Source organism: Paroedura picta, chromosome 10, assembly GCF_049243985.1.
Source record: "Paroedura picta isolate Pp20150507F chromosome 10, Ppicta_v3.0, whole genome shotgun sequence".
Taxonomy (NCBI): domain Eukaryota; kingdom Metazoa; phylum Chordata; class Lepidosauria; order Squamata; family Gekkonidae; genus Paroedura; species Paroedura picta.
In genome coordinates, this window is record NC_135378.1 from 60,149,613 (window position 1) to 60,170,904 (window position 21,292).

A 21,292-nucleotide genomic window follows, 5' to 3' on the forward strand; every position below is an offset into this window, starting at 1 on the left:
CTCCTCCGCATTTTTAAAGTTTAACAATCCAACCTCAGAGAGAGTTCTAGTAAATCTGAACATCAAGCGTTGCGCCTTATGGCATTTGGTCTATTTCACGGGAGCTGCAGAAGGCATATGATCGCCCTGTCCATTCAAATGTTGTTACCTGTTTGCTAAACGACTGAAAAGATGCCATCCTTTTCAGGGATGACGTGTGAAAAAGGTGTTGTAGAGTGAATTGACAATTTTTTAAAAAAATTTCTGGATCTAGATGGTGCATTCCTATGAGTTCTTAAAGAACTTAAAAGTGGAATTGCTGACCTAACAAATATGTAATTGATTATAAACATAAGCCTGTATGCTAGCAGATGTTTGTTTTTTGTTTGGTTTAAGGATCCAGGAAACTACAGACCAGTTAGCTTAGTATCAGAATAAAGTTTGAGTTCAGTGGCACCATTAAGAACAACAAAGTTAATCGAGGAATAAGCTTTTGTGTGTATGCATGCTTCAGATACAATTGTAAAGGTGCCACTGGAATTAAAACTTTGTTTTGGTAGAAAGTGTTATTAAAGACAAATTTATTAAATGCACAGAATGAGCTTTGCTGAAGAGGAATCAGTATGACTTCTAAGTCCTGATTCAAGTGGATAGCCATGTTGGTCTGAAGTAGCAGAACAAAACCAGAGTTCAGCGGCACCGACCAAAAAAGATTTATTCAAGGCATGAGCTTTCGAGTGCAAGCACTCTTCCTCAGTCTGAGGAAGAGTGCTTGCATTCGAAACCTCACACCTTGAATAAATCTTTGTTGTCTCTTTGTAAAGGTGCCACTCGACTCTGATTTTGTTCTTCTGAGTCCTGTAGCAGCAGCCTCTCAATCTGCGTTCTCAAGAGCATCAGCAACCATATAGAAACCATGACTTAGTAGACAATGTACACCTAAACTTCCAGAAAGTTTGGTGTCTTACCAAAGGCTTCTGAATAAACTTATCAGCCATGGGATAAGACAATGTGCATTTTCATGGACTGTTATCTGGTTATAAATTAAGCAAGGGTGGAATGAAAGTGGGCAACAGGATGATAACATCATAATGAAGTTTGCTGATAACATCATATGTAGAATAATGAAACACAAGGTAATTCTAAAGAGCTCCAAAAGGACTTTTCTCCAGTTGAACAGAGAGATGAAATTCAATGTAAATGCAAAGAGATACATGTCGGGAGGGGGGATATAATTTTATGTATATATTTATGGAGTTTGAGATGACAATGACAGATCAAGCAAAATATGTTGGGTTTGTTGTTAATAGCTCATGAAAAATGTCAACTAAGCATGCAACAGCAAACCCCATGCCAGGGATCAGTAGGAAAGGGACTGAGAAGAAAACTGCCAGTATAACAAGGAATATGACTAATATATGTCTAAAGATACGAAATGAGATGGATGAAAGGAGGAGTCTACAGAAAGATGGGAGAGAGAAGAAGTAAGGGAGAGAAGTCCAGGATGTAACTTTGAGATGATATATTGTAATGTACTCTACAAAAGTCTGCCCTTGAAGTTAACTTAGAGACTCCAGCTGGTACAGACTCCAGCTGGTATAGCTGTTAGTTAATTCTCAGGTGCCAAGTACAGTACAGCATACACTTTAATGCTATTTTGCAGTCGATCCGCTGGTTGACGATCAGCTGGTGGTTTCAGCTCGAGGTACTGACTATCACATACATGGCCTTGGACATAATAGTTCTGGAAAGTGCTTTATAAAGGGAAAGAGGCTGTGGACTGCATTTAGAACATACCTGCTTGCTACATGTATTACCCTGTTGTCACTATATTGTTTAATACTGATGTAATGCGGTTTCCTTGCATTGTATCTATGTTCTGTATCATGTCTAATATGCTCTGTTTATTGAGATTTTTGAAATCCTATATCTCTTTATATTTATTGCATCAATGTATACTGTATAGTGAGAAAAGCAGACTGTAAATATAATAAATAAATGATATTAAATCATCTACATGTTCCAAAGTGAGTGCCTCTGAATCTTTAGAAGTACAACAACTGATATAAAACAGAGGTTTGAATGAAATTTTGTTAGGATATCAGATGTTTGATTGGGGGTGGGGTGGGGCAGGGAGAACATAAGCCTTGTAAAATATTTATTATTGTGGGCTATGGAAACACTGCCCTCTAGAGGCTGGTCTGGTATTGTAACATCGCAGAAGTTAAGCTGAGTCCACCCTCCTTAGAATTTGACTGGGAGATTGCTAGAGCCAGGCAATCTTAAACACTTCTCTTGCCTTGAAAACCCTATAGGGGCACTGTAACTCAGCTACAACCTGATGACACTTTGCACACCCATGTACAAAGAGAGGGATGGTTTCTATAGAAAGGCTGACAGTAGTGGCCTGGCTAAACAAAAAGAGAAGGGAGGGGGATAAACTGCAAGACAGGAAGCAGAAAGAGGAAGCTGAGCTGCTTTTGTCTTAAAGAACCAGGGAATTTCAGAAGTAGTAGTTCCAGAGGATAAATGTTGGTGGAGATGAAGAAAAGTAGTCTTTTAATCCTGAGTGCTTGTAGGAAGATAGCTAATAGAATACAAACAGGCTTTGGCAGTTGTGCAGACCTGTTGTTTAAATGGGGCAAAATACCAGGTCCTGATTGTGATTCTGATGCAGCCAGACAAACTATTTTCCATCTGTCACAGGAATGCGAACGTCATGCTTTCCAGGAAGATGTGACGGAACTCTTTGTAACCCCCCCCCCACACACACACACACAAATATACAGCTGCAACTGAATGGGTTGAAAATTAATATATTAGTATTTAGGGGGATTGCCCAATCTGTCTGCATAACTGTTGTACCAAGCTGTGATATAAATAATAATTTGGGGCTTCTCCTGCTGTAACTGTGAGGAAAATTGGCTTCCCAGAGCTTATGAAGAAGAACAACTTCACCAAGTATGCTATGTAGGGTTGCCAACCTCCTGGTGATGCCTGGGGATCTCCTGCTATTACAGTTTCTATCCAGATAACAGGCATCAGTTTCCCTGGAGAAAATGACCACTTTAGAGAGAGGACTCCGTGGTTTTATTCCCATTGAGCTCCCCCCCACTCCAACTCCAAAATGTCCAGGAATTTCCCAACCAAGGGTTGGCATCTTTAGAACTTGTCTTCCTTCTCTTTCCATCCTGTGTTTTATTTCCACTTTTTTTGTTAGAACTCCCAGTTCTGAACCCATTAATTCCCCACCTTTAAATAAAAGCTATTAAGTGCTGTTTTTACAAGGGTTCTCCGTAATTCTGTGACCACTAACCTGGCCTTTTTAAGGCTTGGGGGGTTTACATTGTTATTAAAGCAACTGGGTGGCCATGGTGAGTTAATAAAAACAGGGGTAGTCAAACCTGTGGTCCTCCAGATGTCAATGGACTACAATTCCCATGAGCCCCTGCCAGCGTTTGCTGGCAGGGTCTCATGGGAATTGTAGTCCATGAACATCTGGAGGACCACAGATTGACTACCCCTGAATAAAAACATGGAAGTAGCTCTCAAAATAACTTCACTTATGCTTCTCTGCATTCTCTACAGTCCTAGTTGTATTCTGTAGGCATGTTGATGTCAGTAGGATTATTCTTACATCGTCAAGGAGGCCAGAAACTAACTAGGATTAGCAGCTCCTTGTTCTGCTGTTGTTGAATTATGTCACCATAACAACTTTCAGCACTACCCAATAAGCCTTTTGAATAGTTCTGGCAAGGCAAATCCAGAGTACCCATAAATAAACTCTGATCATTTACAAAAGAAGAAGGGTTGGTGCTCTGGCAGGTTGGAGAGCATTCAGAAAGTGAGTGCCTTGCATGTAATATGGCTTGTGATAAATCTGTGACATGTCCTTGTTTCTTTGTCTGTAGTGATGTTGGATTTCCAGGAAAGGATACCAATGTGCTAAATGTGCAGAGGTCCACTCGAGCAGTGGGCAGGGTGGATTTTACGTATTAAAAAATGGGCTGGGAAAAGTTGGTTGTTTGAAAGTACAATTTGAACTTGTTCTGTGATCACTTTTTAAAGTTGCATTTCGGATATGATTTGAACTATTTCTCAAGAAACCTAATGACTATCAACTAAAACGTGCTCTTCTTAGTCAATATGAATCCCTATTTGGGGTGTTTTTAAGTACCATATTCTGAAATGGGACACAAGATTGTTCAAATGAGAATTGACTACTAGAGGAATAAATGAGTATTTGATTTGACTTTGCGTGCCTGTGGAATTCCATTCTGAATCATTTTTGATACACAAGATTGTAGACCATGATAGAACTGAAAAACAGAAGCAACTGTTCATTCAGAACTAATTTCCCTAACTTCAGTGGGATCGACTCCTGAGCACCCTGAGCCCCTTTGCTTGAAATCGCAGCTTTATACCTTGGGCAAGGAAGCTATTTGTTAACTTGCAGCCTCTTCACATTCATTCAATGTCATGTTTGATCAATTGCATCGTTCATAACAACTGTCTTAATACAGGAACCTGGGTTGATTCTGCATTTACTTTGTTTTTTCTGGTGTGGATCCTGTTGAATCCAGATCAATTTGAACTCAGGTCTTCCTCTCCCCCCCCCCATTGAAACAGAAAAGTGTTCTGCACGTGGTTAGGGAGGCTCAGAAGGGGAGGAGGGAGCCAAGCGCAGCAGGAGCCTCTTTCTTTGTTTTGTTGAAGGGGGGGGAGCCTCTTTCTTGAAGGGGGAGGGAGACAGCAGAGGAGGGAGAAAAAAAACTGAAACAAGCTACTGAGAGAAATTATGGCCCCTTTAAAGCAAGCTTGTCACCTGGGTAGCCTTGGCCAATCAGGAGCTCTTTTTGCAAATGATAAGTAGCCGAGGCTCTGCATGATTTCTCATGCTTTCTCAATCTGATTCTGAAAATATCAAGGGTTATTTCCACTCCTAAATATTGCAGGATAAAGGTAGGGTCACTCAGGATCAATCATGCTTGTTGCAGAGGGAAAATTAAAATAGGACAAAATCAAAATGGAAATCGCATTCAGTGGAGAAGCCAGGGACTGAATCGAGCTGGGATTGGAATAAAAGCTCCGTGCAGACTACACCCAAGAGGCAGAGCAGAGATGGGGAGGAGCCCTATAGAACTTTCATATCTCACACATTATGCATTTAGAGGTGGGAGGCTAAAGTGTGAGTCAGTTCTGTCCCTCCCAAGGAGTGCTCCTTGCATAATGGCACAATGGAAATTAATTAGAAACCTTGCCGCTGTTGAAATGAAATGCAAATCCATAAATAATTAGCTGTGTGAAACTCCACTGCTAAACATTTATTGAAGACACAACAAGCTTTTGTATATAGACTCTTGCTCTTTAATTTACTGGCTGTCAGATTATTCCTATTAAATAAATATTTTGCTTGCTGTCCCCGTTTGGTATAGAGCAAGAATGGATATTCTTTTTATCTAAAAATAAGAGGCAACTTTGCTTAGGATGAATGTGGAAATCCTGCTGGACCAATAATTGCTTAATTGATTCAGTTTATGATTACAAGGCATTACTTATCTTGTATTACTGATATGCGTGAAGTGCTCTGAATGCTCAAAATTACAGTTCTGTATGTTACCTTTTAAATAGTATTTTCAGTTATTAATTGGATATGCAACTAGGATGTTGACTGGAGTAGGCTGAAGGGACCATATTGTTGGAATATGCAAGGTCTGTAGTGTGCTTGATTTGAGGGCATAAAGAACACCTCACAGGGGGCATCAGAAAAGATGTGTATTTAGTATAGTTAGAGTAGGACTCCCTGATTTTTTTCAAATTGTCTCCTATATCCTGATTGGCTTTGGAGACTTCCTGCTCCTTTGCACATACTTCCAGCTTGCCTCCACAACAGAACAGTTAGTTAGGTCTCTTTTCTCTCTTTCTAAACAGTTTCTCTTTTTAATAAAACTTTTTTTTTCTTTAGGCAGCCTGGTGCTGTGCACCACTTTTCAAATTTAAACTCTGCCTACACATATCACTTCCGTCTTTGTCCATCTACTCTGGCTCCCAACCTTTTCCAGGCCCAATTCAAGGTGCTGGTGTTGACCTTTAAAATTCTGTATGATTTGGCACCAACCCCATAAGAACTTGCCTGACAGTTATGGTCATTGTCAGAGGCCTTGCTTTGTGCACACTCACCTTCTGTGAGAAGGTAGATGACATCCTGGAAGAGGGCCTTCTTCGTCATGGCATCAAAACTGTGGAATTCTCTCCCCAGGGAGATTAGTCAGTCCCCTTTTGTTACCATCTTCTGTCAGCAAGTGAAAACTTTTTTGTTTCCTTTGGTGTTCCCTCAATGATTCCTCTTTCCTGACCTACCTGGTTTGTTTTAATGGTTTTAAAATGTGCTTATGATGTATAATTTGTTTTATGCCTTGGTGGCCCTTGTGAGGAGGGAAGGGTGAGACATAATGTCTACATGGATGAGTTTTTCAATTCAGATCAAGGCTTAAGAATGACCTGGGAGAGTAAGTAAAGATATGTGACTAAAATCCCGCCCTGAGCCTTAGGGGAGGACGGTATACAAATGTAAATAAAATAAATAAAAATAAAATACACTGGGATGTATTGCTGATATAAGCAAGGTATTCAGGGTAAAAGGTCAGCCAGCTTTACCTCTTCTGTGTTAGACAACATGCATAGAGGTGCCGGCAAAGTGCGGGGAGATACCTGGAGATTTGGGGGATGACTCCTGAGGAGGGAGGTGTTGGGGAGGGGAGGGACTTCAATAGAGTCCAACTTCCAAAGTGGCCATTTTCTTTGGGTGAGCTGTTCTCTGTCACCTGCAGATAGCTGTAATAGTTGTAATAGCAGGAGACCTGGAGATTGGCAATCCCATCCTATATATGCATAGAATCTCTGAGGGGTTTTAAAGGACTTATGAAGTGACAGAAACAACTAGATGAAGGTACATCAGAATTGTGCATAGGGAAAGAGTGCAATTTAAGTGATGAGCATGTGTATCCATTTTCTCAGATTCCAACATGATCAAAGTGCAATCCTAAACAGAATTATGCCCTTTTCAGCCCATTGATTTCAATGGTGTTAAGAGGGTGTACTGTCCAGACCCTAAGAAATGCAAGAATTCCAGGCAGTCTGCACTGTTGAATTTATATATACAGCCGAAATATTAATCCACAATTTTTGCTTGCTTTCAGGTGTCCCTACCAACACTGCAGTTCTGCTTTAACTGAAGAGCTCTATGATGGACGAGCACTTTCTAAAATCTAAAGAAAACACACTTCTCTATCCATCCAGAGTGACAGAAACTCCACATAGAGACCCGCTTGTTTATATCTCCTCCACTGTCGATGGTAACATCATATGCGTAGGTCAAGATGGACTGGTTTCTACTTGGACCAGAAATTTAAAATTGAAGAAAAGTTCTCTTATACTTGTGAGTTTGCAAAATAAAAGAAAATGCTCTTATTGTACTTAAAGAAAGTGCTATTTACTGATGCTAAAAGAAAAGGATATTAGCCTCATACACCCGTTACAGTGATTGAGAGCTCAAACAAGCATTATACATGACCTGAATCAGGTCAGAGGTTCCCCCAGTGTTAGATCCACGGGGTTGAAGGAAGCCAGGACACCGGGAGTTCAATCAGCTCTTTATTGTGACCCTAGAATGATGGTACAAGAGTCAAAACTGAACCAAAGAACCCACAACCAACCCCAACTTATATACACAAGCCACACAATTGATCTTCCTGCCAGTGCGCACCGTTGGTCAGTTTTGCTTTAAACTGACGGGATCTGGCCACACATTGGTCAATTATACTCCAGGCTTAAGATCCTGCTTTGGACCTCAAGCTCTGTCCTCAGCGGGGCTCCAGACACAATACCCAGCCTGATTCAGGATTCTGTTCGTAAGCATTGTGAAGTCAGTATCTGCTCACAAGTGCTGAGTGGGGAAGAGATACTTCAGCTTTTCCTCCCTTGCTGAAATAGCTGTGGGAGGAGGGGAGTTTGCCCTGCTCTTGGGCTTTACATGACATGTGGAGCCCCCAAATAGGACAAACTAGCTTCCTGATCTTACTTTGGCTCAGCTAAACAGTTGGGGAGAGAAGGCTGAAGCCCCTCCCCTCCCCAGTGCTTCCGAGCAGGAACTGGCCCTGCAGTGTTTGGGAAGACTCTTTCTGGATGTTATGTGCAATGCATGTGGAGTGCAGGCAGGAAACTCCTATCCCAGCTTGGATCATGCATCGTGTTTAGTTGAACCCTGAACATACATCCTGTGCGGATGCTCATACATCTGTTTACAAGAAAGAGCCAATACCCATTCACTTTTAAAATACAGCTGGGAACCAGTACATGAATAATTCTGAAGTTTCAGCTGTACTTTTGTCAAATGTAACATAAAACACTGTATGCAAATTAAAATATTGTGTACCCTGTAAAGAGAATACCTTTATGAGTGGTTATGTTTTATCATGCGTATGTGGAGAATATGTTCCATGGTGTCTTACCAGTAAGTGTGATTGCTCTTTTGACTGAAAGGGTCGACAAGTGTATTTTCAGTGTGTACTGAAGCTCAACAATGAAAGGAGGAGAGTAGAGGTGAAGAAAGAATGGAAAGGGAAACGGGGAAAGAAACATTGTGAGAGGGAAGGCATGCCATTATAAGGATAAGAGCGGGCTTTAGGATGCTTAGGGCTAATCCTGCGTTGAGCAGGGGGTTGGACTAGATGGCCTGTATGGCCCCTTCCAACTCTATGATTCTATGATTCTATTCTATGACGAGGGAATAGTTGGGGGATATAGGTTGAGTGGGCTGCTGAGCAAGGAGATGGGGGAAAGAAGAAGGAGGGTGGTTAGTGGAGACAGAATGACAAGGGGAGTGGAAACCAGCCCCTGTGGGTCCCCCTCTTGTATATGTCTTTCTCACTGGAGGTCAGATATTTTACCTATTCTCTTTGGAGTCTAGGGCGAAAATGAAAACAAACAGCAAAACCAGAAGATGAAGTGGGTTTCTGACTCAATTATAATGCCTCATTACAACAAGCTAATTATCGGGACCTGGTACGTAGTATACTATGCTATCATTGTCAAAATTTTGCAATGACTATCATTTTACAAATACAAGGGAGACATGGAACAAACCTTGCACATATTGGATTTCTGTTGGGTTTCAAGGTTGCGGTACCCTTTTCTTTGAGACCCTTGTTTCTTTTGGGGGATCTAGGAAGGATAAAATTTCAGAATTTTATGATACACCACATTTGTTTGTTCCTCCCCCCCCCACATGCACATTAATGCCTTGCAGTACAGACCACTAATGCAATACGAAAGTCCCACTTGTTCTTGAAGTATGGAGAGTCAGTGATTGATTTCCACTCTCTTTCTTATGATATGTGCCCCCAAACCAGTGACAGTGAAACTTATTGAAATGAAACAAACATGGAAATTCTGTATACATCAAGCAGATTTGTTAGCTCTGTCCTTACAACATAACCATGCGTATTGGGAGGGTTGTGGATAGCATACATTCCCATTGCCCACGGTTGTTAGGCTCCAAGTATGCTTTAGTATAATCGTCTGCAAGATGAATTTTTACAGGTAAATAATAACACAGGTGAAGGGTGTGAAAGAAACTCTAAGTGTAAAAACCATTTGCTAGATTTCTAAACATAATTTTAACATTGTGTTTAAGTGATAGAGAGATACGTCTATATGAGCTCTCCACCATGGAACCCTATTGTCAAATTACTGGCCTTGAAACTATGCCTCTGTGTTTGGATTATAGGTAAGAACTGAAACAACTAACATAACGAAAAGCAGGCTTTTTTTCTGGTATAGAAATATAACTTTCTGATGAGACAAACTGATATGAAGACTGGCAGCTGCCAAAATATTACCAGTTTTAAGAATATAAAGCACAAGCCCTTACAGAGTACGGATCCCAACTGAACCATCACCCCTTACTGATTCTGTCATACTGTTTAGATGGAGATCACTTAGGAAGCTCAGGCCCAATGGCAGGTATTCTGTCATTGTCTGCCCTTGAACACCTATGCAGAAAATCACGACAAACTTCTATTTGAAAAAGAACAGAGGGATAGACAGATGGCTTTTCTGACTAAGGAAGGTCTCACGCAGGAAGATGATATGCTACAAGTTGGATTTTACCCTGATATAAAAAGGTTACTTCTTCACCTATGGAAGAATCAAGCACCTGTACAGCAGAACCGTGCATATTCTCAGGCTTTCTGCTGTACCTGTTTACTACAGTGATCTTGATGCTGAATCCTCAGCCACATTTCTAAGACTAGGTAGAAGTTCCAGCTTCATACACTCCCACAATAATTCTGAACTACAGCCCTAGGTCTGGATGCAGACTAGGTCTGGATGCTTGCATGAGTGAAAGGAACTTCTTCTCATGCAACTTGGGAGTGGGGGGGCACTCCATTGATTTCCACCTCAACTACACCCCTCATACCATTTCTGGTGGCTTCCTGACCCGGAAGTACAGATGTCCAGCAACACAGGGTGGCTGTAGTTGGAAGAAAGGAGTAGAGCCTAATTCTATGAGCAGAATACAACCCAAAGATCTCTGGATCCCACCCATAAGATGTTATGGGTATTATTATGGATATATTATTTATACTTAGCATTTGGTCAGTGTGAACCAGATTGCCTGTTTTGTCAAATGCCTGGTTTAGATAATCATTTTTCTCCTTATTTAAAGTGTTCGTGGAGAAGGTGAATGTGTGATATCATATGGCGATGAACAGGTATGGTAATGATTTGTTCGGTGTACTTTACTTCACATTTATTACAAAGACACATCCATTGAACATAACATGTAAGTCTTTAATATAAGTACGTTTTACTATGTCTCCTTGTAAGGATTCATAATTTGCAGCAGGGAAGATTCATATTATTAAATAATATTTTTTAAATATTTCACTTGTGCTGTTTCTTTACATTAATGGTGAATGTAGAAAGCAAGATATTTAATGGGTTGACTGGCAATATGCTTTATTTAGATATAGATACTGCCATTGATATTCTTCCGTTCTTTCACTTTTAAAATTCAATTATTAGGCAAAGTAGAAATATATTGTAATAGCAGAAATAATATTGGAAAGTGGTTATTAACTCTTACATTTATTGGCATTTTATTTATTAGGGCTGTGTCAATATCCTATTGATCGATTCTGTGGCAGAATCACTGAGGTATGTAATGGCTAGTAGGGAATGATAACACAAAATGCTACTCCTTCTTCAGCTGATCTTAGTACAGCCTATTTTGGCTTACAGTCCAATTCCAAAAATGAAGTTTAAGAAGATCCTGAGATGAATTTGAGATATTCTGGTACATAGATTTCTGGCAGGAGGATATTGTCAGTTCTATACACCAGGAATAGTCAACCTGTGGTCCTCCAGATGTTCATGGACTACAATTCCCATGAGCCCCTGCCAGCAAACCCTCATGGGAATTGTAGTCCATGAACATCTGGAGGACCACAGGTTGACTACCCTTGCTATACACCATACTGCCTCAAGTCATTATGTTTCATTAGCTCATCTCAGTCTCCAAAGGCAAGCTGTAGGGAACCACTATAGTATAAAGGTAAAGGTATCCCCTGTGCAAGCACCGAGTCATGTCTGACCCTTGGGGTGACGCCCTCTAGCGTTTTCATGGCAGACTCAATACGGGGTGGTTTGCCAGTGCCTTCCCCAGTCATTACTGTTTACCCCCCCCCCCAGCAAGCTGGGTACTCATTTTACCAACCTCGGAAGGGTGGAAGGCTGAGTCAACCTTGAGCTGGCTGCTGGGATTGAACTCCCAGCCTCATGGGCAGACAGCTTCAGACAGCATTTTTACTGCCTTCACTCTGAGACACAAGAGGCTCTTTCTATAGTATATATGTATCTCATTTTTTTTTGGGTGGTCCTTTGAGTGAGTTTAGTGACAGATTTTGTCAAATGTGTTTTAAAACAAACAAGACAGCTGCAAAATATGCTGTAGATTGGGTATTAATAATAATGCTCCTGAATGACATCTAAGAGGAATCTGATACTTTCTGGTCTGCTTCTGTCCTTCTATCTAGCCTTCCACCTTAACAATCTTTCCTACTTGTAGGAACTGGACAAAATGTCCAGCAGTGGAAGAAATCCCCACAGTTTCCATAGATGCTTTAAATCACTGTGAAAGTATTACCTTCATTCGTTGGAAGGTTCACAATGACTGGGTGACAAAGGTAAGAGGATTTCAGACCCTGGTGCTTACTTTAGTTTGAATGTAATGGCACATCTGCTCGTGTGAAGGATTCAGAACAATCATGAGGCAGTCTCTGCATACATTGTGGGTTGTTTGCATCAGTCTTAAAAGAAGCTTCCCAGGGAATATGTTCATATCAGAAACCTGCCTTATTACTTTTTATGTGATGGCTGCACTGCAGCTTACTTTCCTTTCCTCTCTATGACCGTTTATGCACTGAGAACTTCACTGCCCCAGCTCCTGTGCAGGAGCACAAATTGGGGGCGGATGAGACACACGGGGCCAAGTGCTCCCCCATGCGGGTACAGGAAGAGGTGGATCAACCTGCCACAACTAAACCTCCTGCCTGCAGCCCGGTATGAAGCCTCTAGAGCGTAAGCGGTCTATGTGCACTCCTGACTCTCATTGCTTGCCATAGATTATCCTTAGCTAGTCTCTTGCATTAGTTCCTTCTTCTATGATGTTTGTTTGTTTATATCAGTCACTCACTCAGCTAGCTAACTGAGACAGCCTGAGGAAACTTTGAATTTTATCTTTTGTTTTCTTGTCATTGCAGATTAAATATATCCATTCTGTGGAATCCATCATATCTAGTTCAAATGATGATAGTACTGCATTGGTGATTGGTAAGGAGAATTCTCTAGCAGAACAAATTTGTCAAGATTTGTATTTGGAATAAAGTCAATAAAAGACATAAGAATTGCTTTCAGTTGTAAAGGAAGAGATTTATTCCTTCAGTTTCTATCCTGTCCTTCCTCCAAGGAGATTAGATTGGCAGGCATGGTTCCCCAACCCCACGTTTTATTTTCATAATAAAAATCTTGTGGGGTAGGTTAGGCATAGAAGGTATTACTACACCCAAACTGGGATTTGTACCTGGGTCTCTTCACTCTTGCTGTCTCCACTAACGCAACACTCTGTCAATTATACCATGACTATGATATATGTTTTGATGTTGTATGCAATAACCTACGATGTTTCATGTAAACAACCCTGAGTCATATCGGAGGGCAGTATAAAAATCTAAGAAAATAAAAAATAAGTAAATAAATAAAAATAATCTTCTCCAAATAGCCAAAAACATTATTTCACTGGTTCATGATACTTAAACTATGAACAAGGAGCTAAATTCTCAACATGACCCAAGCTTTTCAGAAGTCATAAAGAAAGGAGCACATTAATTCAACACTAGAGAATGGATCTCCAGTTAACTTCTATTTGAAAAGAACAGAGGGGTAGACAGATGGCTTTTCTAATTCAGTTAAATAATTGTCAGGATTGTATCCTGAAATCCATTACTGATAGTACAGTATAGACGGTACTGAGTTAGAGGAGACAGTCCTTTTGCTTTACTTAGTATACAAGTCATCCTAATTCTGAGGGACACCCATTGGAATTCATATCAAAGGTTCTGCTCCCAATTCTGTCAGCTAACAACTTTTTAAATGAAGGAATTTAGAGAAAGCTGATCTCATCATCAATGAATGGCAATAATCAGTTGCTTCTGCCTAATAGTTATTTAAAGCAGATGGCATAAATGAAACATGAATCAACCCTCCACGAGGAGGATTGATTATTATTCTTGAAACAGTTTGCGTTTTTTAAATGCTTAATGAATGTACATTTTGTGGGAAGGAAGGGGGGATTTAGTGCATGTTTAATAAATGGCTTTGAGAGGCAATTTTCTTGGACTTTGGGTGTTGGCTGTATCTCTTCTTTTGATATGAATATCTGAATTTTGGTACACATGTTTGAATTTTAAATCAATATTTTATTAAAATAATTAAAAAAACAATTGGAACATAAATGTGGTGTACAGCCTACATAGAAATATTTTGATCTATTGCCCCCCTCTTTTACAGCTCATTTGCCTTTTTTTATTTTCCTCTGACACAGGTTGTGTTAGTAGAACCAAAAATGTGAAGCATCGCTTGAAAACTCTGATGGGTTCCAGGAGTGGCAGTCAGAACAAATTCCCTACACCAACTGGTGCTTCTCCGCCCAAGCGCTTTCAGTGTGATGAGTCTGTTTTTAAAGTGTACAAAGGAGCCAAGACTTTTGACTATTGCAGAGAAAATAATATTCTTGTGACTGGTGGTTTGGACCGGAATATTCGTCTGTGGAACCCTTACATCCCTGGGTACAAAGTTAAATGGGATAAAATGGGTCTAGGTTGTCCCCAGCTCCCTTCTTCATGGATAGATGAATGAAGGCTCTGCTAAATGAGACATTTTCTTCAAAGTTAGTTCCGCTGAATTCAGGATGGCTTACTTTCAAGTAAAAGTATTAAAGTTTAGAACCAGGACCTTGTATAGATCTAATATTTCTGAAACATTAATTATTCATTAGTTTTCCTCTGTCTTCACTTTGTCCTTGATGTTGGCCAGGGTTTAAATCCCCACCCAGGTGCTTGCATCAATATTTAATTACTGCTGTATAATAACCTTGTGGTAGCCTTCAGCAATTGTTATGACTAAAGCATTTTTTTTTCAACAGTTCTATGACAAGCCTGGTCCTGTCTCCTTATTCATGGCTTTCTCAGACCTCCACTGTAATCATACAGCAGTAACAATATTAATCTGATACAAACTGAAAGCAAATTTGCCTTTGTACTCCATGTAACAGAAAAGAATGGGACTTCAGAGTAGCTCCTTCCGCCTGGTTCACTTTTCCAAGTGGTTTCAAACACTTTTCTCTGCCTCGGTTTACCAAGTAAAATTGTTGGCTCTCTTTACGGGGAGCGGATGAGTCAGACCATAAGGCTGCCTGAGCCACCATACCCGACTTCCACTGAAGTGAATGCACTCAGAAGGGTATATATCTACTTAGGATAGCAATCCAAATCTCCTATCTCCAATTACTTCCCATTTGGATTGGATTCACATTCCTGGATGAGTGGCGTGTCTTTTTAAACCTTGTACACTTTTTCTTATACAAAGTGGCCCCCTGGTGGTGCTATTTGCCCAGTATAGTAAATATTCATTCATTCGGTTTATTTACGGCCCACTGACCAGGGAATTCCAGCAAATGGATAAAACGACACCATCCATGTTTAAACAAAGTGACTAACTGTGCTGGATCAGGACAAATAATTAAATCAGTGTGGCATAGATACACTAACATTAATTAATAAAGTACACCCATAATGATAAATGACCCTGGAGATCCCTTCCAATTCTATGATTCTATGAATAATTTTAAAAGGCTCCAATAAGAAATATGATAATAGCAAAGATGAAAGTTATAAAATTGCGTTATCAAAAGAGCTTTGCGTTTACGAAGCACTGTGAGAAAACCCTTGCAACCATAAGTGATTCACTTGTACCTATCATCCAAAAGATGTCTCAATGTTAGGCCCTCAGCATATTTTAATTTTTTTTCAAGAGGGCTAGACTGTGCAAGGAGGGGTATAATCAACCATTTCCTCTCTTCCACATATAGTGGGCAAAATAATAAAATGTGAGCAATTGTCTTAATTATACCCTCTGAACAGAGACAACGTCTTAAATGCATGGGGGGTATGGGAAAACGGGCCCTGACATTTGCTGGGATGATAACTCTTTGTTGTTGTTGCTTGGCCACTGTACTAGATGGGCTGTTGGCATTCTGCGAGGACACACATCTCCGATTGGCTTCCTAGGCATTGTTCAAGGCAGCACAAAGATTTTCTCGGTGTCTCTGGACGGCACCGTCAAGGTGAGACTTCTGATCGGCATGGAAAAACTCTAGGGATATGTGTACTTAGAAGCCTGGATGGGATCTTTCTGTGCATTTGATCCAATTGTATGCCTCAGTTATATGGCCAAAATTATGTATATTTCACAATCCCATGCAAGGAAGGAAATTGGGTATTAAGTATAAAAATGTCCTGTGATTAGAATATTTAGTACACGGCACTTTTGATGTTCAAAGATCTGCACACACATTATCTTGCTATCTTTACAGGTGGTCAGAATATTGTGGTAGCATTGTTGCCCCAGTATAGTAATTGGAAAGCTGAGACAGGGCTACTGAACTAAAGCCACCTAATGAGATTGTGGTGGAGGCAAGATCTGAATCCAGATCACCACATTCCCTTAGCTCCCATGTTGTGTTGTCCTGTCCTGTCCTGTCCTATCCTGGACCCATCAGCTTTTATTCAAGAAATATTAAAAATAAAATCTCTGACCTTCAAACTATAGAAATATGTTGAAGATCAAATTGGCAATTCCTGATAAAATCTCAGCAATGTAGCAGGAAAGGCCTGAGCAGGAAAGGCAGTGCCCAGTGGGTGGCATTTCAGAGTACTGTACAAAATGTTTGCAGTCACCACCAGAAAGAAGAATAAACAATAAGTAAATTTGCTGAAGTATACACATTGCAGAACTTTTGCGGATTAATGTGTCCCAGATTTTTGAGTTAATGACAAGGATGTAAGAAGATGCCCAGAATCATGCTTATGCTAGCTCAGTAGAATTTTTTCTGTGCTTTGCATGACAGACCTTCAGGACATATTGCAGAATGCCCTGAAACTCCCCTGGCTTTGCTAGTGCTGCATTGACAGCAGTGGTGTGTCCAAAAAACAAAAGCAAACAAAAATATCTGAAGCCCCCACCATGACATCTGAGTGGTAGGTGTAGTGGTTAGGAGTGTGGACTTCTAATCTGGCATGTATCTGGGGGATACGCTTCTAGGTAGCACTGTGTGTGAACGAGACCTTGGGGTACTTGTGGATTGTAAACTAAACATGAGCAGGCAGTGTGATGCAGCGGTAAAAAAGGCAAATGCCATTTTGGGCTGTATCAACAGAGGCATCACATCAAAATCACAAGATGTCATAGTCCCATTGTATACGGCACTGGTCAGACCACACCTGGAGTACTGTGTGCAGTTCTGGAGGCCTCACTTCAAGAAGGACATCGATAAAATTGAAAGGGTACAGAGGAGAGCGACGAAGATGATCTGGGGCCAAGGGACCAAGCCCTATGAAGATAGGTTGAGGGACTTGGGAATGTTCAGCCTGGAGAAAAGGAGGTTGAGAGGGGACATGATAGCCCTCTTTAAGTATTTGAAAGGTTGTCACTTGGAGGAGGGCAGGATGCTGTTTCTGCTGGCTGCAGAGGAAAGGACACGCAGTAATGGGTTTAAACTTCAAGTACAACGATATAGGCTAGATATCAGGAAAAAGTTTTTCTCAGTCAGAGTCGTTCAGCAGTGGAATAGGCTGCCTAAGGAGGTGGTGAGTGCCCCCTCACTGGAAGTCTTCAAGCAAAGGTTGGATACACACTTTTCTTGGATGCTTTAGGATGCTTAGGGCTAATCCTGCGTTGAGCAGGGGGTTGGACTAGATGGCCTGTATGGCCCCTTCCAACTCTATGATTCTATGATTCTATGATTCTATGTCAGGTTCGATTCTGCACTCCCCCACATGCAGCCAGCTGGGTGACCTTGGGCTCCCCATGGTGTTGATAAAACTGTTCTGACCAAGCAGTGATATCAGGGCTCTCTCAGCCCCACCTACCCCACAGGGTGTCTGTTGTGGGGAGAAGAAAGGGAAGGCGACTGTAGGCCGCTTTGAGCCTCCTTTGGGTAGAGAAAAGCGGCATATAAGAACCAGCTCTTCTTTAAGAGGACTGAGAACCTGGAATCAGGGCCATGAGCCAGATGTCACATGAAGCTGCATGCTGAAGATCTATACCTCCCAGTTCTCATTCTGGCAGCTTCTGATACTGATCTCATAGGACTAGTTTCACAGGCCTTTGGGACCTGGCCTTTGTTTTTAGCACTGCATAAAGATTCTGTTCAGGGACTGTACTAGCTGCTTGCTCAACCAAGAGAAGAAACCACAGGGTGAGCTGCACAGACAGCAAAGGCCAAAGGGTAGAGTTCATTGCCGTCACATCAACCCTCCCTTTTCTTAGTACTGCGAATTGTATTACAACACCACAGAGTACTTTAGCAACAGGGAGAGCTTTCATACAGGTGTTACCATGGTAAACTGTATAATTATTGGGCATAAACATTGCAATTATGGCAAAATAATCACCGGTTGAGCCAGTTAATATGATAAGGGTAAAGACAAATATTTAAGAGTACCTTTAAGGCTGAGAAAATAAATACATGCTGTAAAGCAGGGGTAGTCAAACTGCGGCCCTCCAGATGTCCATGGACTACCATTCCCTTGAGCCCCTTGCCAGCAAATGCTGGCAGGGGCTCATGGGAATGGTAGTCCATGGACATCTGGAGGGCCGCAGTTTGACTACCCCTGCTGTGGGTGATTAAGCTGACGACAGTTGCTTTTTGCCTGTAATCATGGTTCTTCTCTGCTCAAGGCAAACAAAGAGCAGAAGCAGCATGTCCTGGCACACACCTGCACCACAGGCTCTCTTGGTGTCCAAAGAGTCCTCAAAAAGGCACCTGCCAGGAGCTCAAGAGAAAAAAAAAAACAAGGAAGGGGGAGCTTCACAGCCACATGTACTGATCTGTGAGGCACTTCCAGACATGAGACTTCATGATAATTTTGTGGCATAGCGTTCCAGACATCTGATCACACAGTTCAATCAACATGCCCATATCCTGGAGCCTCCCAAGGTGATCTGCATGCTGACTTCTGCTAGTTCAAATGTCAGTAGAATACAGATAAGCAGCACTGAGAAACAGTCATATCACCGAACCCTTGCGTTCTGGAGGCACCATTTCCCTCTTCTGATGTAGTAACATGAGTGCAGCTCTGCATGGGAGTGAGGGACATCTGGAAACACTCTTTCAGCGACGCCAAACTTTATTCTCCCATAGACTGTTTCCACATGTGATATTAGCCACCAGGTGTTGATAGCAGCTTTTCCACTATGAAGGGCTTTCCATGCCCCACTGTTCTCGAAGCCCTGTCTCATCGGGATCTTCATCTCTCAGTACTTGAACAAGAGGGAGGAGAAAGATAATGATGATCCCATGAGAGATTTTTCTTTCAACCGTTTGTCATAGCATAGCTCTGTGTTTATACGGGATACCTGAATGTTAACTTTTCTCAATCCATATATCTATCAAAGGTATGGGATTTGGAAGTCCACTCCTGCCTCCTCACAGTCATACCCAAAGTCACCCAGATCAGAGGACAGATGGACGTTTGCTATTTTTCTGCCGACCTGCAGTCTCTCTATTTGGCAGCTGAGACTTTTGCTCTCCTGCGATTCCAGCATAAGTATGCAAACAATCTACTGTTGGTAGTGAGTGATGCATAGGGCGTGTACTGCCTTTTCAATGAACTATGTGTAGTCAGATTTAACACAGCAAGTAATGGGGATGTGCAAAAACCTGGTTTCATTTTAAAAAAGCCTTTCATTTTTATTATATTTTAATAACAAAAACCTTATTTGTTTTAGATGTTACATTAATTTTATTATCCCTTGCCTTTTGGGCCTCTGCTAGGGCTGCAACCTAATCTGGTACAGGCAGGAGCCAGATGAGCAGAGAATCTTTTTCTTCCTTGTGTTTCAGATGCTCTTTTTGATATGTCAAAGGGCCAAACTACACATGATGGTGTCCTCATGGCTGCCTTGGGAATACTGTCACCATTTTAAAGTGACTCCTCAAGGGTCTAATCCTAATAGGGGCCGCAGCACCGTGGGATATCCCCCCTCCCACCCAGGGCTTCTTCTCCAGTGATGAAATGCCCCCCCCCTCCCAGCTGTTTTGGCACTTGAAAAGGCACAGGGGAAGGAAGAAGACTGCACTGTGAATCTAATCAGGATCAGAAACTTGTAGCATTTTTGAATCATTTAAAAATGGTGCAGCATCCTTGTGGCAGCCACAAGGACTCTGCCATGTCTAGTTTTGCACTCCGGGAAGTGTGTTCTTCTGGTGCTCTGAGGTACCAGGGGAGCTGGCTGAGAGAGGTTCTGTGTTCACTGGCTTGTATCAATGGTGGGCCAGGATGAGAGCAGCATTCCAGGGCCCATCCCCCATGGTCAATGAGAAGAGAGAGGAAAACGTCCACCTTTCCACTCCCTCTTTCCTCTCTCCCCTCTTTGTACTGTTGAGAATTCTTAACCAAGCTGCTAGGTTCCAGAATAATGAGGATACCTGAATATTTACTACTATCACAGAATGCTATTAATTTAAAAATGATAATTATATAATAGTTAATATGCAGTCACACATCTCTGCTATACAAATTCAAGTGGCTGACCATTGCACTGTTCCATGGGGAAATGGCATAATATACATAAAATGTACGTACTTTGGCCACCTCATGAGAAGGAAGGACTCCCTGGAGAAGAGCCTAATGCTGGGAGTGATTGAGGGTAAAAGAAGAAGGGGACGACAGAGAATGAGGTGGCTGGATGGAGTCACTGAAGCAGTAGGTGCAAACTTAAATGGACACCGGGGAATGGTAGAGGACAGGAAGGCCTGGAGGATCATTGTCCATGGGGTCGACTTCGCACCTAACAACAACAACATAAAATGTATTATAATTCGGAACTCAGTCATTTAAATCTTTTTTTTTTACCACAGAATAAAAGTAAAGAAAATATCTATGCTCATCTTGGTTTGCCATTCTGCATTCCTGTCAATACTATTAATCAGAAGGAAAAAAACATTAAACATTTGGTTAGAAGGGTCCATTTAGGGTCAGATACTTTGTATTTGGTTATCAGAGCCAGAGTGCCAAAATAATTATAACTGCAAATAATTGCAAATGCATGTACACTGAGATTAAGAAAAGTCAAACATAGATAACTCCTTTGTTCCTTTTCCAGGGGAAATCAGATCCATGAATCAGGCATGTCCCATAATGAACCAGTCTTTTGCTGTCAGTATAATAAGCAGTCCCAGCAGGTGGTTAGCTGTTCAGAAGGGTCTGTAAGTAATTCTGAAATACTGTCGCTGTGATGCATTAAAAAATAGCAAAGAGTGATAGCAATTTACCATGCTTCAGCAAAGCTAGAGGTTTCATTGGTGTGATACGTGTCAGCTCAGTGTATTAGCCAAATGAAGTGGTAGTGATAAAATCAGTTTGTTGTGACTCTTACTGCATCCAAATGTAGTTACAAGTACGTGAATCAG

At 41.3% G+C, this 21,292-nt stretch overlaps 1 protein-coding gene across 1 annotated transcript in view; it reads left to right on the forward strand.

The window, feature by feature from the left end:
• The first annotated feature begins 3,776 nt into the window (after positions 1-3,776).
• LOC143819138 (cilia- and flagella-associated protein 337-like) overlaps positions 3,777-21,292 on the forward strand; it is a 38,102-nt gene continuing 20,586 nt past the window's right edge. Inside the window, exons 1-12 of the mRNA XM_077300344.1 lie at positions 3,777-3,823; positions 7,179-7,417; positions 8,948-9,042; positions 9,674-9,766; positions 10,709-10,754; positions 11,153-11,199; positions 12,110-12,227; positions 12,804-12,873; positions 14,144-14,387; positions 15,838-15,943; positions 19,276-19,427; positions 20,986-21,088. Coding sequence (XP_077156459.1) covers positions 7,223-7,417; positions 8,948-9,042; positions 9,674-9,766; positions 10,709-10,754; positions 11,153-11,199; positions 12,110-12,227; positions 12,804-12,873; positions 14,144-14,387; positions 15,838-15,943; positions 19,276-19,427; positions 20,986-21,088 — 1,269 coding nt within the window. The 5' untranslated portion in view covers positions 3,777-3,823; positions 7,179-7,222. The remainder of the gene's footprint in view (positions 3,824-7,178; positions 7,418-8,947; positions 9,043-9,673; positions 9,767-10,708; positions 10,755-11,152; positions 11,200-12,109; positions 12,228-12,803; positions 12,874-14,143; positions 14,388-15,837; positions 15,944-19,275; positions 19,428-20,985; positions 21,089-21,292) is intronic.